General features: G+C 48.5%; 1 protein-coding gene and 1 non-coding gene across 6 annotated transcripts in view; both read right to left on the bottom strand.

Moving 5' to 3' along the window:
* The window catches only part of DPP3 (dipeptidyl peptidase 3), a 35,236-nt gene that overhangs the window by 7,525 nt on the left and 4,478 nt on the right, over positions 1–23,233 (bottom strand). For all 5 annotated transcript variants that reach the window (XM_030331460.1, XM_030331459.1, XM_030331463.2 and 2 more), the window contains exons 3-16: positions 17,161–17,250; positions 16,429–16,566; positions 15,524–15,598; positions 14,801–14,894; positions 11,055–11,185; positions 10,812–10,942; positions 10,678–10,736; positions 7,516–7,710; positions 7,207–7,319; positions 6,781–6,873; positions 5,344–5,406; positions 5,124–5,248; positions 4,882–5,002; positions 3,627–3,806 (exon numbers count right to left, since the gene is read on the bottom strand). In XM_030331460.1, the coding sequence (XP_030187320.1) occupies positions 3,627–3,806; positions 4,882–5,002; positions 5,124–5,248; positions 5,344–5,406; positions 6,781–6,873; positions 7,207–7,319; positions 7,516–7,710; positions 10,678–10,736; positions 10,812–10,942; positions 11,055–11,185; positions 14,801–14,894; positions 15,524–15,598; positions 16,429–16,566; positions 17,161–17,250 (1,608 nt within the window). The remainder of the gene's footprint in view (positions 1–3,626; positions 3,807–4,881; positions 5,003–5,123; positions 5,249–5,343; positions 5,407–6,780; positions 6,874–7,206; positions 7,320–7,515; positions 7,711–10,677; positions 10,737–10,811; positions 10,943–11,054; positions 11,186–14,800; positions 14,895–15,523; positions 15,599–16,428; positions 16,567–17,160; positions 17,251–23,233) is intronic.
* Positions 18,275–18,383, bottom strand: LOC115526701. Its single transcript, XR_003972730.1, has one exon. It is a non-coding gene; the product is annotated as a U6 spliceosomal RNA (small nuclear RNA).

Genomic DNA, 23,233 nt, shown 5'->3' with positions numbered 1-23,233 from the left:
ATTTGGTATGCTAGGATCTTGTTTAGAATTTTGGTATTTACATTTTCCTTTTTGGAACTATCTTTGACTTTGGTATCCAGGTCAAACTAGCATTATAAAATGAGGTGGAGAACATTCTCTCTTTTTCCATTATCTGGAAGAGTTTATGTAAGATTGATACCACCTGTTACTTGAATATTCTGAAGGATTCACCAGAAAACTCTTAGTATTTTTTGTAAGAAGACTTTAGATCACTGATTTAATTTTTATAATGGCTGAAGGACCATTCGAGTCATCTACTCATGAGTGGACTTCAGTATGTTTTATTTGTCTAAGAATTTGTCCACTTCAACAAAGTTGTGAATTTTATTGACGTAAGTTTCTGATATATTTGTACTTATGTGCCCTTTAAGTTTCTACTTTTATTTGTGTCTTCGCTCTTTTTCTTGACAAACCTTGTCAAATGTTTGTCGATTTTATTATCTTTTCAAATAATCAACTTTGGACTTGTTGGTCTTCTCCATAGTTGTATTTCAGCTCCTTTGTGTCTGCTCTTATATTTGTGATTTTTCCCCTTCTATTTTCTATGTATTTCCTTCTCCTCCCTGAATTCTAAAACTTGATGGACTTATGAATTGGGTCTTTACTCAATTCTAGGAAATTCTCGGCCATTATCTCTTCTAATATGTCTTCCCCCTCCCTCTCTCTCTCCTTTCCTCTTAAAGTTTCAGTTTACTTCCTTAGACCTTTTCACATTGTCTCCCATGACTCTCCACTTCTCTTCTAAATTTTCTTTTTTTTTTCCTTTTTAAGTTTTGTGTGTGTGTGTGTGTGTGTGTGTGTGTGTGTGTGTGTGTGTTTAGAAAGAGAGCAGAGCAGGAGAGAGAGACGGGGGGGAAGAGAGACAGAATCTCAAGCAGGCGCCATGCTCAGTGCAGAGCCCAAAAACGTACTGTGAGATGACCTGAGCTGAAACCAAGAGTTGGATGCTCAACTAGTTGAGCCACCAAGACGCCCCTCTTTTAAAATTTCTATCTTTGTCTCTGTGCTACCTGCTGTATATTTTCTTTTATCTTTAGCTGAATCTAAAACTTGTTTAACCTGCCTATTTTTAGTTTCATTGGCTGGATAGTTTATTTCTGGGAGTTCCATGTGACTTTTTTCCAAGTATCTGACGTTTTGTGGGTCTGATCCTTTCTTCTGCTGATCTGCAGGTGGCAAAGTAGGACTCCTGCTAGGGCTCCCACCAGGTAAGCCTCTTCCTCTTAGACCCAGGGTTACAAGGTTATTAGCTCTAGTAAAGAAAACCAACAGGGACCTCTGAGGGCTCAGTTAAAGAGAACATCTTGTCTTTCTGTCTTCCCAACAGTACTGAGCACACGGAAGTACTGAACACACGGAAGTACTGAACACACATTCACCAAGCTGACATGTCAGACCCCATGAGCTTAAACCAGAGAGCTGGTAACACGGATGCCAGTGGGAGGCAGATGGTTTCATAAACCTGACTAAGGCAGGTATAGGTAGTAGGGAGTAGACCTGGCAAACTGGAGAGTCCTGCCATGCCCAGATGTCCAAATATGGTGGCTCCTACTTAGTTTCAGCCTCTTGTTCACATGGGACTTGAGCCTACTGATGCCAGTCCTTCCAAGAAGACAGAAATACAGATTTATACCCAACCTTGCCAATTTTCACAATACACGGTGGGCCAAAATGGACTGTGTGTGTGACCCCGGCTGAAGCCTCTCCTTACGGAAATGCCTTCATCTTCCCTGCTTGCGGTCTCCTTGCTGTGCTCTTGGCTTTTACTAAGGGGCTAATAAAACAAATAGCCACACCAGAAATGCTTCCATATTCTGTTTCTTCTGTAAAACTATTGCTGAGGTCACTGTCCATCCTGCTGAATGATTCCTCTTATACAGAGACTGAACTGGTTCAGTCCCTAGAACGGAACACTTTGTGCTTGTTCAATACTCAGTCACAGTTCAATATTGGCCTAGGATTTGGGAGATTTGACTCCTTCACCTAGTGACTTGTTGTTGTTGTTATTATTATTATTACTATTAACAAACTATTTTGGAATAATTCAGATATGCAGAAAAGCTGCAAAGATAAAACAAAGAGTTCTCATATGCCCCTTGCCCAGCGTCTCCTGTTGTTAACATTGTACAAAATTGGTACATTACTAACAACTAAACTCTAGACCTAATTTAGATTTCACTAGTTGTCCCATTAATGGCCTTCTTCTATTCCAGAATCTAAGACATCATATTGCATTTTGCATCTACTGACGTTTAATTTCTAATTTTACTTTAACGGCCAAATATCTTTTATTTAAAAAAATGCCTTTCTTGGGGCGCTTGGGTGGCTCAGTCGGTTGGGCGGCCGACTTCGGCTCAGGTCACGATCTCGCGGTCCGTGAGTTCGAGCCCCACGTCAGGCTCGGTGCTGACAGCTCAGAGCCTGGAGCCTGTTTCGGATTCTGTGTCTCCCTCACTCTGACCCTCCCCCGTTCATGCTCTGTCTCAAAAATAAATAAACGTTAAAAATAATAATAATAAAAAAAAATAATACATCATTGTTCTTTAAAAAAAAAAGAAGAAAAAATGCCTTTCTGGAAATAGGCAGGAGTATAAACACAGAGGTATTTGCTGAATTGAAAAGCTGGGCCTTCTACTGGTTGAAAAAGCTGGCAGGACCCCGCTCCAATGGAAGTCGCTGCACCATGAAGAGCGAGCCTTCAGTGGCTCTTAAACTTTGCTGAGTGTCAGACTCACCTAGCAGGCAGGTAAACATGCATATTCCTGGACCCTGCTCTCACAACTTCTGAATCAGGTCTGGGGTGGTGCCCAAGAATCTGCATTTGTAGCCTGCTCCTGGGTGATGCTGATGCTGGTGATCCATGGACCACACCTAACGTCACGCTGGCTTGGAGAACACATTTTATCTCAGTATGTCGTTTCATGTGATTCCTGCCAGGTGAGGCAGGGAATGTATCCCATTTAACACATGAGAAAAGTGGTGCCCAGCAAGGCAGAGCATGTTGCCCCAATCACACAGCTGGTTAATACTGACACCAGAACCCCCAGAGGTCCCGGCTCTAAGCATCCCGACATGGGAGAGCAGCCAGGGCCACGTTGACCACTGTCCTTTACCTACTAAGCTCCAGGCCTCCTCCTGTCCCTCAACCCACGAAGCTCAGTCCAATCCCCAAACCAGACGTTGTGCTTCCTGTTTCTTCTGCTCTCACATCTTCTCACAGCCAAGGTTCCTCCTTGCCACTCAAGTTCCAGCTTAAATACCATCTCCTCCAAGAAGCCTTCCTTGACCACCCAGGCTAAGGGGGCTCTGCATCCCTTTCCCCTCCAATCTCGCTTGCTATCACATCACCAAGTTTTACTGCCTGTACAGGTCTTTTCGTGATTTGAAATGATCTCATTCACTAATTGTTCACATGTTTATTGTTTCCCTTCTCGGTAGTAAGCCTTCCCTTCATCTCAGTGCCTGGCACGTGGTAACACTCGGTATACAGACTTGTCGAATGACTGAATAAATAAATAAAAATAAATTAATAAATAAACGGATGATCGGAAGGCTACAAGGTGGTGCTGGAGAGCAAGTCTGGAGGGCAAGAGGCCCCTGCTTACCTGAAGTCTCCTGAGGAACCGCTCCAGGGCAGGCTTGCCCACAGACCGGATCTTGTTGCGGTCAAGGCGGACCCGGGCATCTGGCCGCCCATCAGTGCCTGTGGTGGGAGTGACAGTAACGAGTCCCTCGCCAGCCTCCAGCAAGACCCTCAGGATCACAAACCGGGCCTGCATGTGGGCCTGCCAGAGCCAAGAAGAAAGGAATCATTTGCAACCCTGATGGAAGACATATCAAGAGCTTGGGCCTAACATACAGTATGTGCTCATTAACTGTCAGTTAATTCTTACCATCGTATTCTCCCTCATTCCGTGGGCCTTTTTCTGCCTTAAATGCTTCCTCCCTTCTCTGCTCACAAGGGAAGACAGGCTTTCCTGGGAAATAGGAAGGCCATTCCCAGGCAGAACCGTGAGCCCTGTGCTCCCCTTTACCAACCCCTATGCCTTTCTCTGCTCCAAACCCCACCCTGATGATAGCAGATGTCTCCGGGGGTCCCGCGCAGTCCAGGTCACCAAGCACCTTCTCCTCCACATCTTGTTTGCATTCAACAGTGGGACCAAGTGAGCATCAGGATCCCCAGTTTACAGATGACAAAACAGAGGCCCAGAGAGGTGAACTGACTTGCTCAGGATCACACAGCTGTTACAGAGAGCAAGGACTTACACCTAAGTTTCCTGACTCTAAAACATGTGCTCTTTTGATGACATAAGATCGCCTCCTTAGAACATACTTGTATAACTTTCAAAAACGTCCCTACTGCTTACCTTATTTCCGAAACACATCTCATAACTGACCAGTCTAGCCTAAAGCTCTGGAGGCAGACCGCTTGGATTTGAATCCTGGCTCTGCTACTTACCAACAAGTTACTTAATCTCTTTGTGCCTCCATTGCCTCGTGTCTACAATGAGAGTAATAACACACCTACCTCCTGGGGTTGACACTGGGAACAAATAAGTCAATTCAGGTAAAGTGCTTAGAAACGTGTGTGGCACGGAGTAAGTCCTACACAAGTCAACTATTAGCAGTCATAGTAAAATCACCTCATCTGATTTGCCATCAGAAGGGGGCAGGGGGATTATTACTCCCATTGCACAGACAGGGACACTGAGGCTCACAGCAGTGTGACTTACCCTCCCCACCCCCCTCCCCACCCCCGACCATAGGCAGTAGAGTCTGGGATTAAACCCAGTTCATGTACCTTGTAGGTAGATATGGTTGTCCAATCCCTACACCTAGAATCCTGACCTTGGTCCTTACCTGTCTCCAGCTAGACACCTCAGGGGTGTAGAACTCCAGAGCGAGCAGCCCGGCCCGAACCATGTTGAGCCAGTTCACATAGATCACATCTTCCGCATCAGCCCCCTCAAAGCCAAAGATCCTGGTGGAGGGACAGGGTGGTGGCAGGGCCAGTCAGAGGCTGCCTGGGTTTTGACCCACCCCTCGGCCAGCACACCCTCCGTCTACACAGCAGGCCCACCCCCCATGCCTGGTGCTCATACTCCAGCACTTGGGGGTTGAGGCAGAGGTAGAGGCCCACGCTTTCAGCCCGGCATTCTTCATAGCTAGAGGCGATGGTGCTGAACTTGCTGTCCCAGGTCTCCCCGCTCCGGTACCAGCTCTGAATCTGGGAGAGGAGGCCCAGGAAGCAGGCTTAGGGGCAGCTGCTCCCCCAGCCATGCCCAGCCCAGCACCCTGGGGCTCCACCGAGGCCGCCCTCACCTGCTCCCCTGTCTCTGGGTTGATCACTGTTTCCTGGTCAAAGTTAAATGCTCCTTTTTCATCCTGCAGAAGGGTCATGACAGGAGGCAATGAGGGAAAGCTGCCTCTGCCCCAGCCCAGGACTTCAGCCCGGGGATTCAAGGGCCATCCGCACGCTGCTGCCTCCAAACCTGAGTCCTGTGACACTGGCTGCCCTCTCAGAACCCCCAGTCACTTGAAAACCCAGACCCAGGATCTCCAGACCCCAGATATGTATCAGTGGGTGGGCCAGAAAGCTTGGCTGCTGCCCCCCATGTGTTTCCCAGCCCCTTGCCACGCTGGAAGAGCCCACAGCCTGTGATTCTCTGCCTCAAATAAGCTATCCACTCCGTGTGCCAAGTGTCTTTTATGCACCTGCCGTTTATTCCTCATAACTGCTCCCCCCCCCCGAGGGAGGTCCTATCACCCTCATCCACAGAGGAGGAAACTGAGGCTCAGAGACTCTCAGCCCCAAAGTGGAATCAGAGCACATAACCTTCGTGCACACTATCTCAACAATAACACCTATTTTCAGAGGGCCTACTGCATCAGGCAAGCCCAAGGGCTTTGCTTTTATTCCTCACAATAGCCCATGTGGTAGGAGTCAGGGTCCCTGTTTTGCAGAGGGGCCAAATGAGGCTCACTAAGGAGAACTGACTTATCCAAGGACATAGTGTGGCCACATTTATCCACATTTCCCTGTGACTTCAAAGCCTGGACAGGGCCCAATGCCAGGCTGCTGTCCCCACTAGCTGCTCTCTGGATCCTCCTGACCTCCAGCCCCTCCCCACTCAGTGAGGTGCCCCAACTCACAGGGCACAGGCCCAACCCAGAACCCCGCTCCCTCCAATGTCCTGGCCCCAGCCGCCTCTGGTCATCTCATTTGTGCAGTTCCATGCTAGCAGTCCAGGATGGGCTCTTCTCAGCCTGACAGAAAGGCTGTCTGTCTTCTCCATACTCCCTGAGTGGTTGTCAAAGGGGCTCCAGCCATTCTGGCCGGCTGGCAGGAAGGGGCTGCCCTGGGGAGAAGTGACTCCCTGTAATACCTGGAGAGGTACAGGCTCCAGGGAACAGTAAGTAGAACAAAGACAGACCATGCTGCAGCCTCAGGACTGGGCGCATCCAGAGACTGCCCCTCGCAGCCTCCCTGTCCCTGGGGCTATCTGAGTCACACCCCCAGGGCAGGCTTCCCTGGCCTGAGCCTCGCAAGTCTTCCTGTTCAGACCACAGCTGGACTGTCCTGCGGGCCCTGCACCCCTGAGGCTCCTGGGACATCTTAGGGGAGGGAGAGATAGGAACTCCCCTCATTAAGGGGCCATTTTCCCCAGCTAACCCAGAACCCCTGAGCGCAAAGACTGAAGCAGACTCATCCAGGGTGGAGTTGATCCCGGGGGAGGGGAGCTGCAGGCGCGTTCTCACCTGCACAAAGAGCTTGCCGCTGCCGTGTCCCAGCAGCTCGTGCAGTCCCACCTGCACATCAAAGGAGGGCCCCTTCCAGCGGATGTACAGGTCCTGCCAAGGCAAGTAGAGACCCACGCTGTCTGCCGCCCCACCACAGCCGCAAAGCCACTAATGCCCCTGCTGCCAGGCAGAGGGCCCGCCGTCTACTTTATGCCAGGCTCTGCGCAGGGCACCGCATGGCCCACCTCACCCTTGCAACAACCCAGGAGGAAGGAATTGCCTCCACTGTTCGACAGGTGAGCAAACAGGCCAAGTCACGGGGCCACCAGGCTGGGAAGTGGTTGGCCCTGCTCTTTCCTCTCCCTGCCCAGGACCCCTCTGCCTTCCCGTGTCAGCTGAGGTCAGGCCAGGCCCAACCCAGACCCTCGGGCTGCCAGTGCCCACCTTGTCATCCTCCTCCAGGAAGGTAAGCTTCTCCCGCTGTGTGGCGTAGGCCACAGCCAGCACGTTCCCCAGTGACACGTTCTTAAAGCCTTCCGTCTGCCTTAGGTCGTCATCTGGAGAAGGCGGGGAGGGAACCGGGAGAGGGGCAAAAATCAAGGCCACAGACAAGGAGTCGAGACAAGGGGACCAGGCTGCGATGGAGAACTGATTAGGGCAGCATGTGGCCAGGGTGTGTGTGTGAGGGGGAGGGGTGACCCTGGAGGCTCAGGGGGGATACCGTGATGGCTTCAGGGGCCTGAGGAAGCTCACAGTTGGGGATGTTGATGCCAGCAGGGATGCCAGAGCCAGAGAAGGTGAGAACATCCAGGGAGGTGAAGTCGGGGCTGAGGAACTTGTCCTTCTCGAAGGCCGGGGGCCAGGGCAGCTCCTTCAGCAGCTGTTCTGCGCTTGCCACCAGACACTCAAACTTGGCACTCATGGCCTTGTTCACCATGGCCACAAAGCCTGCAGGGAAGGAGGGGGGCTGTGGGCTGGCAGGGCTTGGGAGGGATCCTATACCCCACTTCCAGCCATCACGCATGTATCGAATGCCTGCTGTGTGCAATACCCTTTGCCGACCAGTGGGGAGAACAGTGACCCAGGCCTGGCCCTGCCTTCGTGGAGGTCACTGGGGTGGGTGGGCTGTAAGGAGAAGGCTTCAGTGGGTAACACCTGAGATGGATCTTAAAGGAGATCGCGGGGAGCACATAGGGGGCGGTGGGTAAAGGATCGGATTCCCAGTGGAAGGGACTGCATGAACAAAAAAGATGCTCTTCTTTTTGGAGAAACTGAGCTGTCCTGCATGGCTAGAGCATCTGACTTGCACGGTGAGGCTGCTATGCAGGAGGGCTGGGGCTGATCCTTTTAGAATTAAAAAGGAGTTTTTAAGCTAGGAGTTCCCAGCTTAAAGCACAGTTTCTAAAGTTGTACTCCATAAAATGCTGTTTCTATAAAGGCCTTCATAAAGAAAGAGCTTCCTGGTTAAATAAGTTTGGATACCACTATATGCTCTATCACTGACTTCTTAGAGATTCCTAATGTACGTTTGCATATTAGAGGTACTGAAGAGTCCTGTAGGCAAGACCCCTTGCTGCTTAGCACTGAACCCTTCATGGTGTAATTCGTGTTAACCCTGCATGACCTATACCTTGGAAAGGACTGGCCTAGACTACTGCCTGGTCAGGCTCTTGCAAAGAATGGATTAACTTGGCCAAGGGTTAGACTGGACGAAGCCTCCCTGTCTGGAGCCACTCTGTCAGGTGGAATTGACACCAGGCCAGAAAGCTGGGATGATTAAAATAACAAAGAGGGGCACCTGGGTGGCTCAGTCAGTGAGGCATCTGACTTCAGCTTGGGTCATGATCTCACGGGTTCGTGGGTTCAAGCCCCGCATCGGGGTCTGTGCTGACAGCTCAGAGCCTGGAGCCTGCTTCGGATTCTGTGTCTCCTTCTCTCTCTGCTCCTCCCCCATTCATGCTCTGTCTCTTTCTGTCTCTCAAAAATAAATAAAAGCTAAAAAATTTTTTTAAAAATATAATAAAATAGCAAAGAAGAAAAAGCAATCTCAGGGACTGGTTAAATAAATTAGGGGGCGGCTATATGATGGCACACCATGTAACTGTTAGACATGTAGCACAATATTGAATGTCATGGGAAATTATAATATTATGCAGCTACTGAAAAGAACATGGGGGGAGCCTGGCTGGCTCAGTTGGTAGAGCATGTGACTCTTGATCTTTGGGTCGTGAGTTCAAGATCCACGTTGGGTGTGGAGCCTACTTAAAAAAATAAATAAGTAAAAGTGAAAAGAATATTGGGGCGCCTGAGTGGCTCAGTCAGTTGAGCATCTGACTTTGGCTCAGGTCATGACATCATGGTTCGTGAGTTTGAGCCCCGAGTCAGGCTCTGTGCTGACAGCTTGGAGCCTGGAGCCTGCTTCAGATTCTGTCTCTCTCTCTCTCTCTCTCTCTCTCTCTGTCTCTCTCTCTCTGCCCCTCCCCTGCTTGCACTCTGTCTTTCTCTCTCTCAAAAAGAAATAAACATTAAAAAAATTTTTTTAATGATAAAAAATAAAAATAAAAAAGATAAAAAGAACATGGTAGGTCGATACATACTGATTTGAAAAGATATCCAAAACATTCAGTAAAAAAAGCAAGTGGCAGAACAATATATACGGCATGACCTCATTTACCTGGACGAATTAAAAGGTGTGTGTGTGTGTGTGTGTGTGTGTGTGTGTGTGTGCGCGCGCGCGTGCGCGCTTAAACAAAGCTCTGGAAAGACCTTTAGTGAACTGTGAACAGTGGTGACCTCTGGAGAGGAGTGTCACGGGGGAAATTTCACACTGTATCCTACATACTTAGGTATTGTTCCAATTACTTACAACAAACATGGATTTTTAAATCCCCCCACACACATTTTGAAACATTTACAGCTCTATATAAAAATGAAAATCACAATGTACATTCCCAATTTTAACCTTGAGGTGGGTGTAATCACAGATGATTTCTTTTCCTCTACTTTCAAAATTTGTGACCACGAACATGGACTCGTTTTCTAATAATCACAATGAACTGGGGTAAAAAGGGGAGCCTCTGAGATCAAGGCTGCTTAGGAGATTCTGGGGTCTTGACCCTGAGAGAGGCCTGGAGAATCAGGACCCAGGCACAGAAGCTGCAGGTGCACACACCTGTCCTCCCCTCTGGTACCTGCATCACCTGCCCCCTCGGCCTGCATCTACGAGCTCAGATCTAAGCTGCCCCCAGGGGCTGTTGGGGCTTTCCTCTCTCCTCCCACGCTAATCTCTCTGGCTTCTAGCAGCTGGGTGCTTCAGACTCTATCTCCAGGGGCTGGGGAGGATAAGGCTTGGCACAGAAGTCTAAATCCTCAGGCTGGATGCCTGGGGATATGGGCATAGACATGGAGGCTAAGGCAGCTTCCCACCTGCCCTGGGAGGACAGCAGCCAAGTCAAGTTCACAATCATGATGTTGATTATGCTCCCACTCACCCAGCACCTTTCCTGTGCCTGGCATTGCGTTGACAGCCTACATAGAATACCTCACTTCCCACGACACCTGAAAGGGAGTGAGGGATGCTCATCTCTGGGTTTACACAGCTGGGGAGGTCACACAGCCGGTGAGCGGCAAAGCTGGGCTCTGGACCAGACAGCAAAGGCAGAACAGCAAAGTGGCTCAGAGCCGAGGTTCCAGGCTTAGCCACTCACCAACCTCTGCAACCACCTCTGTACAGTGAGGATAGCAATTCTCATGGGACGATGATGTCCAAAGGAGCTAATACAGTTAAGGGCTACGTGGTAAATCATCAACACTGGTTCTGATTATTGTTGTTATTACTGTCAAGGTGGGAGGGGAGAACTCTCAGGGGACATGGGATAAGGGTTTGTAAGCTGACCCCCTTTTCCCAGAAGTTACCTTCAAACTCTCCACGGGAACCAAAGGGGTCTCGGTAGCTCTCGATGAACCCGATGTAACTGGGGGAGAAAAGGGCAGAGATAGAAAAGGGGCAGGCAGGAGGGGGGCAGCCGGGGTGAAGGCTCGTGCCTCACCTCTCTACGATGGGGCCTTTGTCCTGTATCCAGAAGCGGGAGCCCCTCTTGTGGGCCTCGATGGAGCCCTGGGTGAAACTCTCTATGTACTGAGCCAGCATCTGTTCCTGCCGGCTGTTGGCTGCATATGCCTGGGGGGGGGAGCAAGGGTCGGTCAGTCTCAGGCCACCCACTTGTCCTGACTTGTCTCTGATGCCCAGAGGGATCTGGAGCTTGCATGCCTCAGCCCCCAGCCAGCCCTACCTTGGCTCTCTCCAGGTGCTCCACCACCTTCTGGAGGATAGGTGCATAGTCCCCCCGTGTCACCTGAAAATGGTTCCCATGGAATTCATAGCTCTTCAGCCTGGACGTCATTTCGGAATGCAGAGCAGACTCTGAGGGAAGAAGGATTGCTAGTGTAAAACACCCCAGCAGGCTTCGCACCGTGACACTCTTTTATTCTAAGATCTTCAACAACTCCCCACTGCCTACGGAAACTAGTATAAACTTTCATTTTCAAATATACATATATTACCTAACATGAAATGTTCTTTTTCTCTTTTTAGAGAGAGAGAGTGCATGAGCGCGGGAGAGGTGCAGAAGGTGGGGGAAGAGAGAGAGAGAGAAAGAGAGAGAGAGAGAGAGAGAGAGAGAGAGAGAGAGAGTGAGAGGGAGAATGAATCCTAAGCAGACTTCACACTCAGCGAGGAGCCCGACACAAGACTTGATCCCACAACCCTACGATCATGACCTGAGCCGAAATCCAGAATCAAACACTCAACCAACTGAGCCACCCAGGCACCCCCATAATATGAAATGTTCTTGGGGCGCCTGGGTGGCTCAGTCAGTTGAGCGTCCAACTTCAGCTCAGGTCATGATCTCATGGTCTCTGAGTTCAAGCCCCGCCTCGGGCTCTGTGCTGACAGCTCAGAGCCTGGAGCCTGCTTCGGATTGTGTCTCCCTCTCTCTCTGCCCCTCCCCTGCTCACGCTCTGTCTCTCCCTCTCAAAAATAAATAAACATTAAAAAAATTTTTTTGAAATGTTCTAAGTATTGCACACATGTTAACTCATTTAAGCCTCATGTCAGCTCTAGGGGGAGTGATCTCCATTTTACAGATGGGGAAACAAAGGCACCGAGAGGTAAAGTAAGTTTCCAAAGGTCACACGGGCAGTAAATGGCAGAGCAGGATTCAAACCTAGGGTGGCAAACTGTATTTAAAAAGACAGCTATCCCCTAAATGTAATCACAGCGGGTCTTACAAGGAGACAAGAGGGTGAACAGGAAGTAGGAGACGTGATGAGAGAAGGAGGTTGGAGAGAGGGGAGGAAGGGGGCATGAGCCAACGAGAGCAGGCAGCCTCTAGAAGGTGAAGCTGAAAGAGTATTTCCCCTGGAGGCTCCAGTTCCTTCTGGAACTTGTTTTTGACTTTGGACCTCCAAGCAGCGGCCAAATAAATGTGTGTTGTTTTATGCCACCGAATTTGTGATTTGTTGTGTTTTGCTTGTTGTTCCTGAGCAGTATGATGTACTTCTAGATTATGTTTAAGAAAAAAAGATAACCATGGTGTTTCCCATGACCCAATGTGACATTTCCCATGTCCCAAATGTGACATCCCCCATTAGGATGCGGGGGCTCTTTTCCGTCCTCTTGACGCTGGGCAGACTTGCGACTATAGCAAAAGTGATGCTGAGACCAGGTCATAAATGGTGACACAGCTCCTGCCCGGCTCTCTGGGAACCCTAGCCACCGTGACTGACGCAAAGAAACCACATGGGGTGCTTTGGCCCCTGCTGAGGTCCCGGCCGGCAGCTAGCATCTTCCACCAGATGTGTGAGTGACAGCCTGCGGGTGATTCCAAACCCCTGGCTATTGATGACCCCCCAGCCTCTGAGTTTTCGCAGCTGAGGCCTCGGACATCGTCACCAGGGACCAGCTGTTCCTACCGTGCCGCAGCCAAATTACCGACCCGGAGACTCTGTGAGCACGAAAAGGTGGGTTTCCATCACTAAATTTGGGGGGCATCTGTACAGAGCAATAGATAACACCACAGGTACACCCAGGCAGCCTGGCTCCGAGCGGTGTTCTCAGGCACTGTCCTGTACGCAGTAGAGTACATGTAAGTACAGGTCCAGCTTCTCCTCCCCCGAACCCAATATCCCTTTCCTTAGTCAAATCAAACTACTCGCCAATCCTTAAACTCCCCTTCCACCGTGCTCTGGGGCTCACGCTGTTCCCTCCACCAGCAGCGTGGGTCTCCAGCCATCTTCACCTCTTCACACAACCAATATCTGAGTTTCTGCCACGTGCTGGCCAGTGGGGAGACACTGGTGAACGAAACCTACAATTCCTCCCCTTGAGGAGCCTGTAGTCAACAGCAACTGCAAGAAACCTGGGGAATTACTGGGTGTTGCTGGTGGGAAAAGAGAAGGAAAGTCATCGAGAGGCAGGGAAAGGTCCTGGAGGTGATGTTCAAGCGCAGTCTTAAGGATGAGTAGGTATTCATCACATGAGCGAAGGGAGGGAAGCATTTGAGGTGGGAAAGGGATCAGATTGTGCCAAGTCCTGGACAGCGTACATGAGAACAAGGGGTTTTCAGAGAACTGGAAGCCGCTGAGTGTGGCTGGGGCACAGAGTCTAAGTGGGAGGCTTGCAGAAATGTGAGGCTGGGGGCTGGGAGGAGGCAAGTGAGTGGAAAAGGGAGGGCCAGGTTGCAAAGGCCCTCACAGGGGCCTGGATATTTCTGTCCATACCGAGTACATTTCCTTCTCACCTGGGAACAGACCCCAACTTTCCTCTGACAATCCTCCACCAGGACCACCTCTGGTTCAGGTGAGTGGGAGGGGCTGACCTCATCACCTGGCTCTGAGGTAGGCTTGGGATCAGGGTCTAGACAATGAGATATCCGTCCCTGACCACAGGGATCGGTTCACAGATAAATACGGTATGCAGGATAGGGAAACTGGAGCCACTCCCAGACCTTACGAAGAAACTTCTGGGAGAAGAGGGCTCTCTTTCTGCTGGACTGGCCAGGCTGGTCCACTTATCAGGCCCCGTGTGGGAGGAACATGCCATGGATGAAGTCAGAGAGCTGAGCCAAGACACGGAGAGAGAAATTTCTCAGGATACTGTCTGAGCAGCTGGATCCAGCTGTGCTTGAAGCCATCCTACTCCAGGCTTCTTAATTACCCAAGCCTGTTAAGTACTTGGGTTCTGGTTCAGGCAAATTTGAAATAGATTCTTCATTTGCAAAGAGTTCTGAATGACAGGGGTGCCTGGGTGGCTCAGTTGGTTAAGTGTCCGACTCTTGGTTTCAGCTCAGGTCATGATCTCTTGGTTTGTGAGATCAAGCCCCATGTAGGACTCTGCACTGACAGTGTAGAACGTGCTTGGGATTCTCTATCTCTCTCTCTCTCAAAATAAACAAACATTAAAAAAAAAAAAAAAAAAGAGTTTTGAATGATACAGCCCTTAGGGGTGGATTTGGGCTTTACCCTGAGGGTACCTGATAGTTAGGAAGCAGACTTTAGTACGTTAGCCATCTCAAACTTTCTAGATTCCCCCCAGCCTCCAAGACATATATGGTCTTCACTGATGTATAGTTTGGATTTCTCTTCTAGGCTGTCAAGGGGCATATGGCCCAGCCTCTCTTCCCATTATTTACGTGGGTTGTTATTTTTTGTGATGGGGATCATGCCCAACACGACTCCCGTTAGAGGCTTGCAGCAGTAACATCTGCCAAGTGGAACGGAACCCCTTTCCCTGTCGTCATGTTTCCCCCCATTTCTTTACTGTCACAGCCAGCACCGGGGCAAGCATTCCCTCACAGGTACCCCTGTACACAGAGCACGGCACCCGGTGAGTCTGCAATCAACATGCGCCGTGACTATTATGACCGTTCTTCCCTGCAGCTCCCGCATAACCCACCAGCCCCTGTCCTCAGTCCAGCCCCCTCTGCCCTGGTCCAGGAGCACTGAGGCAGGAGTAGAAGGGGTGTGTGAAGCAGCTCACCCGTGCCAAGCACAGAAGCCAGCCGCACCTCATAGCGGGGCTTCCCATCCTGGTCGACATCCTTGAAGAGCCGCGTGTTGTAGGCACTGAGGTTCTGGAAAAGACCAGGGCATGGGTCTGGGGAAGGGTAAAGTCCAGAGGGGGCTGCAAGGTGGGAGTAGGGAAAGGGTCACACCAGGGAGAGAAGATACAGAAGCAAAGCAGGCCGGGGCCGCTGGGGGAAGCTGCCCGAGGCAGCTGGACGGGGGTGGGGGGAGCAGGTGGGCAGGCGGGCCAGGCTCTCCACTTCTGCTCTACACGCTGAGCACTAACGTTTACGAAGTGCTGACCCGACTGTGCCCAGCACTGCATGCCCTCAGCTAACCCAGGGCTCTGCAAGGCGGCAGACGTGAAACTGGTCACACAGCTTCTGGGAGGTTCATGTTGGCTTCATGTGGAAGCCAGGGCCCAACGGGAAGCGGCTCTGATGCTCTGTGTCGTCCTGCCCTGAGGCTGTCATTAAGGCCTTCAGTCTGGGGCGGGCGGGGGCAGCTTTGTCACAGCCACGCGTGGGAATGTCATCTTCACTGGGGCCAGGCCAACTCTTGGACAAGGATTCCCAAGTCTTGTCCGCCTCAAACACCCAAGATGCCAGTGTCTCTGGTCCCAAGCTGAGACCCAGAGTGGGTGCTGGCGATGAGTGGGTCCCGTCAAACCACTGTCCTGAGTCCCCAGTCCTCAAACCTGTGAGTCCAGAAAGTCTTGGGCCAGTTTGGCATCTTCCATGGTGCAATTCCCGGAGAAATAGGTGGTGATTCCCTGTTGAGGAAGGGGATGGACGGGAAGAAGGAATTGCTGAGGTGGGGAGACTCCCTTCCCGGCACACTTCCCCCCACAGCCCCAGGTTTCCTGTACCTCCTCCCAGCAGCCTCCACCCTGCCCCCTCCATCTCTTTCCTGGGGGAAAAACTGTAACACAAATAACAAAGAGAGGTCCGTCTCTAGCTTTCCTGCAGCTCCGCTCCAGTCTTTCACAGGCTGGCCCCTCGCACAGGCTTGTCACATCCCTCACACCACGCAGCTGCTGCGTGGCCTCCAGGGGCGGGAAGCCTAGGCTCCCTCCTCTCCCTTCTTCCCTTCCTCAGCTCCCTCTCACTCTTGGCTCTTCTCCTTCCCTTCTGCACACACCACCCCAGACTTCAGAACTGGAAGGGCTTTCAGAAAGCTCTCCATCCAGGGGCGCCTGGGTGGCTCAGTCAGTTAAGCAGCCGACTTCGGGTCAGGTCATGATCTCACAGCTTGTGAGTTCGATCCCTGTGTCGGGCTCTGTGCTGACAGCTCAGAGCCCGGAGCCTGCTTCAGATTCTGTGTCTCCCTCTCTCTCCATACCTCCCCTGCTCATGCTCTGTCTCTCTCTCAAAAATACACAATAAGCATTTAAAAAAATTTTTTTAAGTATTAAAAAAAGGAAAGAAAGCATTCCATCCAGCTTGCTTCCTAGTTTACAAATGACAAAACTGAAGCCCACACTCGTGTGAGCAGCTCGGCCTTAAGACTGGGAGGCAAAGCCCACTGCCTATCAGGCACCCTTCCCTCCATGCCAGGTAGCCTCAAAGGATTCCTCTCTCCTGTACGGTTGGGGGGCCTCACCTCCTTCCCCAGCCCGAGGTGTCGAAGCCGCGGCTCTAGAGAGAACATGAGCTCCCCGCAGGTCTGCCAGAGGCTCCTGACTTCTGCCGGGTTCTGCTGAGCAGCCTTACTTCCCAGGATCACACGTTCCAGCTTCTCCTGCAGGAGCGGAGAGGCCATTGGCTCGGCCACACCACCCCAGGCTGTCTTCTGGACCCTCCACACCCACCCCGCAGCCCTTCTCCCACAGCCTAAGACCTTCCGGCTCCAAGTGCGGTCGACGGACCAGCGGTGTTGGTGTTGCTGGAGAAATGCCGATGCTCAGGCCCCGCTGCAGACCTGTTCAGCCAGAATCTGCGTTTCAACAAGACGGCCACGCAATTGATGTACGCAGTTAGAGCTCAGAGCCCTGGTGTAAGAACTGCATCTGCCAGATGTGCTTGGTCTCCACAGTGCCAGTGAGGGACGCCCGTGCCCAGGCCTCTCTACCATCCCCAGCGATGACCAGGCCCGAATTTTACAAGCACTTCACAGTTCACAGAACATTTCCACATCCTTCCCCCGTGTGACGCTCAGGTCAGCACGGTCAGGAAGAAACACTGCTTTCCCCTTATATGTGAGGAGGCTACAATGCCCAGCAAGGCTGGCTGGCTTACCCAGAGTCATGCAGCATGGCAGGGACATGGTCAAGGCTCCGCTTAGGCTCCCACTGGCCCCCAATTCCTCACCTTCCCCAGCCTTCCCTCAACTCACCTTGGGCAGGTTGGGAACGAACTTGGTGTCGCCAAAGGACTTGTAGTTGCCCATGTTGGAGTAGATACCTGCAGCATAGACCAGGAACGCCTAGGGGAAGGTGGGCATCAGAGACCTGGAAACACAGCCTCCCCCACCCCAGGGAGGTTCCCTCCTGAGATGTTAACACCCAGAGGAACCAGTATAGGCGAGGCTGGGAAATCTGGGGGCAGGATCCAGATCCCAGCAGGACCCAGTCTGGCCGCAAAATACTTTCACAGACCAATCTTCACACACCCATTGTCCGGCCAAACCAGTCTTTTCGGCAGCCCCCAGACACATCCACCTTTGTTCCCACTCTGCCCAGCACCTTCTCAGCTACCTGCAGCCATCTCACCTGACCTCAAAAGCCCAGTTTAAACACTGGCTCCTTCCAGGAAGCCTGGGTGGCTCAGTCAGTTGAGCGTCTGACTTCAGCTCAGGTCATGATCTCAGGATTCGTGGGTTTGAGCCCCACATCAGGCTCTGTGCTGACAGCTCAGAGCCTGGAGCCTGCTTCAGATTCTGTGTCTACCTCTCTCTCTGTCCTTCCCCACTAACGCTCTGTCTCTAATATAAACAAAAAAATTAATAAAAAAAACAAACAAAAAAACCACACTGCCTCCCTCTGCAGAAAGCCTGTCCTCTGCCTCCAACCTGCCAGGAAGCTGTCATTGGAAACATTAAATGTTACAGCTGGAGAGGCCTTGATCATCTGCCCTATGGCTTTCACAGGCCCAAAACTTAGGTCTCCCTTCCTCTGGCAACAAGACCTCAGTCTTCCTCTTGAGAAGGGAGGGACTCTCCCTTCCCTAACTCTGGGGGTAGGCATAGGCTCAGGCTAGACCGTAAAAGCCCTACCTGGGCAATTTTCAAGTGGTAAAGAGCCTCTATTTTTATACTAGGGATCAAGTCTGGAGCCCCTGGAGCTCCACTACTGGAGGAAAGAAAGCAAAGCTGAGAGATGAAGATTGCATCACAATGGCATCACTGAACCCCTGAATCTAGCCATGCCTGAAGCCTGCCCTAGCCCCGGACTTTTCAGTTGCGTGAACCAATAACTCTCTTTTTTTTTATTATTTATTTACTTAATTTTAAAAAATTGGAATGCTTCATGAATTTGTGTGTCATCCTTGTGCAGGGGCCATGCTAATCTTCTCTGCATCGTCCCAATTTTAGTATATGTGCTGCTGCAGTGAATATACTATCTCTTTTTAAAAATATCTTATTTTTTAGAGCATTTTAGGTTCACGGCAAAACTGAGCAGACAGTATACAGATTCCCTACGTACCGTCTGCCCCCACACATGAACAGCCTTCCCTGTTATCAACGTCTTCCACTAGAGTGGTATATTTGTTACAACTGGTGAACCTACATGGACACATCATCACCCAAAGACCATAGTCTACATTAGGATTCACTCTTGGCCTTGTGCACTCTATGGGTTTAGACAAATATTTGACATATATCTACCATTATGTAGATTACTCTGTACTATAGAATAGTTTCATTGCCCTAAATATCCCTCCCCTCACTGCCTGGCAACCACTGATTTTTACTCTCTCCATGTCCAGAATATCATATAGTTGAAATCAAATGCATGTAGGCTTTTCAGATTGGCTTTTTTAAGTTTGTTTGTTTGTTTGTTTACTTAGAGAGCAAGTAGAGGAGGGGCAGAGGGAGAGGGAGAAAGAGAATCCCAAGCAGGCTCCATGCTGTCAGCACAGAGTCCGACATGAGGCTTGAACCCACGAACCCTGAGACCATAACCTGAGCCGAAGTTGGGTGCTTAATTGACTGAGATACCCAGGCGCCCCTCTTATTGTTGAGTTTTAAGAGTTCTTTATATATTCTGGCTAACGGTCCTTTATCCTATATCCTATATCTCAGTCCTATATCTCTTGCAACTGTTTTTTCCCAGTCTGTGGCTTGACTTTCCATTTGCTTGACAGTGTCTTTGACAAAGCAGAAATTTTTAATTATATTGAAGCTCCACTTATCAATTATTTCTTTACAGATAATACTTGACATTGTACCTAAAAAGTCATTTCCCTACCCAAGGTCATCTAGATTTTCTGTTCTCTTCTGGGAGTTTTTTAGTTTTGCATTTAAGTTTGTGGCCCACTTTGCATTAACTTTTGTTAAAGATGTAAGGTCCACATCTCGTCTACATTCTTTTTCTTTTCTTTTTTCTTTTCGTCTATGTTTCTTTTTTTTTGTTTTAAGGCTTATTTATTTTGAGAGAGAGAGAAAGTGCTTGTGCATACATGCACACAGGGGAGGGGCACAGAGAGAGGGACAGAGAATACCAAGCAGGTTCTGTGCCATCAGCACAGAGCCTGACATGGGGCTAAAACCCACAAACCATGAGATCATGATCCAGGCTGAAACCAAGAGCTGGTGGCTTAACCGACTGAGCCACCCAGGTGCCCCCCTTTTATTTTGCATGTAGATGTTTCAGAACTATTTGCTGAAAATTTCAGACTATTTTTACCCCATTGTGTTGCCTTTGCTCCTTTGTCAAAGATCAGTTGACTATAATTATCGGGGTCCATTTCTTGGCTCTTTATTCTAATCTGTTGATCTATTTGTCCTTTTGCCAACACCACACTGTCTTGATTACTGTAGCTTTATAATAAGTCTTGAAGTTGAGTGGTACTGGTCCTCCAACTTTGTTCTTTTTCACTACTGTGTTGGCTATTCTGGGTCTTTACCCTCTTTCCTCAGTATTGTGTTGAAAATAAAATCACTTGCTGGGATTTTTATTTGGGTTGCACTGAATCTATAAAGTTGGGAAGAACTGACATCTTTTTATTTTTATGTTTATTTATTTTGGGAAAGAGACAGAGGGAGCACATGAGTTGGGCAGAGGCAGAGAAAGAGGGAGAGAGAAAATCCCAAGCAGGCTCTGCTCTGTCAGTGCAGAGCCTGACTCAGGGCTCGATCTCACGAACCATGAGATCATGACCTGAGCTGAAATCAAGAGTTGGACGCTTAACTGACTGAGCCACCCAGGTGCATCAACTGGTGTCTTGACAATGCTGAATCTTCCTGTTCATGAACATGGAACATCTCTCCATTTATTTAGTTCTTTGATATCTTTCATCAGGTTTGTAGTTTTCCACCTATAGGCCTTGTACATTGTTGTATTTTTAACTTATGTATTTCACTTTTTTGTGTGCTACTGTAAATAGTATTATGTTTTTAAGGTCAAATTTTGTTCATTGCTGCTGTATTGAAAGCAATAGACTTTTGTATATTAACTTTATATCCTGCAACGTTGCTTTAATTGCTTATGAGTTCTAGGAGGTGTTTTTTGTCAATTATTTTGGATTATGTAGATGATCATGTTTTCTGTGAACAAAGACAGTTTTGTGTCTTCCGTCTCAATCTGCATACTTTTTATTTCCTGTTCTTGCCTTATTGCATTAGCTAGGACTTCTGGAACAATGTTGAAAAGCAGTGGTGAGGGGACTTCCATGCCTTGTTCCTGATCTTAGTGAGAAAACTCGAGTTTTTCACCCTTAAATATGATGTTAGCTGTAGGGTTTTTGTAGATAGGCTTTAACTTTATCAAGATGAGGAGGCTCTTCTCTATTCCTAGTTTACTTAGTTTTTATGATGAATCGTGCCAGATTTTGTCAAATGCTTTTTCTGCATCTATTGATACGGTTGTGTGGTTTTCTTCTTCAGCTTGTTGATGTGATGCATTATTTACTTTCAAATACTGAGCCAGATTTGCACTCCCAGGATAAATCCTACTTGGTCATGGTATATAATTTTTTATACATTGTTGGATTTGATTTGCTAATATTTTGTTGAGGATTTTTGCATCTATGTAAATGAGAGATATTGGTCTGTAGTTTTCTTTTAATGTCTTTGTCTGGTTTGGGTATTAGGATGATGTTGGCTTCATAGAATTAATTAGGAAGGATTCCCTGTCTCTCTCTCTTTTGAAAGAGATTATAGGGAACTGGTATAATGTTATCCCTAAATGTTTGGTATAATTCACCAGTGAACCTGTGTCAACCTGGTATTTTCTGTTTGGAAAGGTTATTAATTATTGATTGAATTTCTCTAATGTCCATGGGATCTATAGTGATGTCCCATCTTTCATTTCTGATATTAATAGTTTATGACTTCTCTCTTTTTCCCTTAGACTGGCTAGAGACTTTTTACTCATTATGGTCTGAATGTTGGTGTCTCCCATCCAATTCATACGTTGAACTCTAACCCCCAAAGTGATGGGATTAGAATATGGGGCCTTTGGGAGGCAGTTAGGTCATGAAGGCAAGAGCCCTCACCATTGGGATTAGTGCCCTTATAAGAGACACCAGAAAGCTAGTTCACCCATTCCACCATGATAGGACACAGTGGGAAGTCAGTATTGTGCAAACTTGAAGAGGGTTTTCACCAGAACTTGACTGTGCTGGTGCCCTGAATTTGGACATTCAGCCTCCAGAACTCTGAGAAATAAACTTGCTTATAAGCCACTCAGTGGTATTTTGTTATAGCAGTCCAAATAGACTAAAATATGTTTTGCTGGTCTTTTCAAAGAACTACCTTGTGGTTTCATTAATTTTCTCTACTAATTTCCTGTTTTCAATTTTATTGATTTCTGCTCTAAAGTCAGACACTTAACTGACTAAGCCATCCAGGAGCCCCCTATTTATTTTTAATAAAGTTTTAAAAATTTTATTTGAGAGAGCACACAAGCCGGGAAGAGGAGCAGAAGGAGAGAGAGAACCTCTCCACACTGTGTGTGGAGCCTGACACAGGGCTCGATCTCAAAACCCTGGGATCAAGACTTGAGCCAAAATCAAGAATTGGACTCTCAGCTGACTGAGAGGGCACCCAGGTGCCCCTAGATCTGTCTATTTCTGATGCAAGAGTATTAAAGTCTCCAACTATAGTACTGGATTCATCGAATTCTCCTCGCAGTTCTATCAGTTTTTGTCTCAAGTATTTTGATGCTCTGTTAGACACATACACATTAAAGACCATCGTCTTCTTGTAGAAATGACTTTTTTTTTAAATTTTTTTTTCAATGTTTATTTATTTTTGGGACAGAGAGAGACAGAGCATGAACGGGGGAGGGGCAGAGAGAGAGGGAGACACAGAATCGGAAACAGGCTCCAGGCTCTGAGCCATCAGCCCAGAGCCTGACGCGGGGCTCGAACCCACGGACCGCGAGATCGTGACCTGGCTGAAGTCGGACGCTTAACCGACTGCGCCACCCAGGCGCCCCATAGAAATGACCCTTTTATCATCATGCAATGCCCTCTTTATCCCTGGTAACTCTTCAGACTCTGAAGTTCACAACATTAATATTGCTGCTCCCACTTTCTTTTGATTAATGTTGGTATGGTATATCTTTCTCCATCCATTTACTTTTAATTTATATGTATCTTCAGATTTAAGTGTGTTCTGGTAGACAACATATATTTGGGCCTTGTTTTTTTGATCCATTCTGACAATCTCTGTCTTTTAATTGGTACAATCAGACCATTGACATTCAAAGTGATTATTGATACGGTTGGACTAATATCTACCATATTTGTTACTGTTTTTGATATGTTGTCCTTGTTTATTCCTATTTTTGTCTTCCATTATTTTTCTGCCTTTTTAGTAGTAACTGAGACTTTTCACATGAGTCTATTTTCTCTCTTTTCTTAGCTCATTAGTTATACCTTTTCACTTTTTAGTGACTGCCCGAGATTTTGCAATATACATTTATAACTAATCCAAGTCCACTTTCATAGAACACTATACTGCTTCATGGATAGTGAGTACCCTATGATAACAAAATAATTTTAATTCCTGTCTCCTTTCCCATGTATCATTGCTGTCCTTTATTGCACCTACATACAAGGAGACAGAAATATATGTATGTATAAATATGCATAAGAATAAGATAAACATAAGCACATATAATTGAATACACTGTTGCTATCATTATTTTGAACAAATGGCTATCTCTTAGATCAATTAAGAATCAACAAAAATAGAGGCAGCTATCAGTCAGAAGAGCATGTAACTCTTGATCTCGGAACTG

The sequence above is a fragment of the Lynx canadensis genome, chromosome D1, assembly GCF_007474595.2.
Source record: "Lynx canadensis isolate LIC74 chromosome D1, mLynCan4.pri.v2, whole genome shotgun sequence".
NCBI classification, from domain to species: domain Eukaryota; kingdom Metazoa; phylum Chordata; class Mammalia; order Carnivora; family Felidae; genus Lynx; species Lynx canadensis.
Note: the sequence above shows the minus strand (reverse complement) of the source record. Positions and strands in the feature narration are given on the sequence as shown.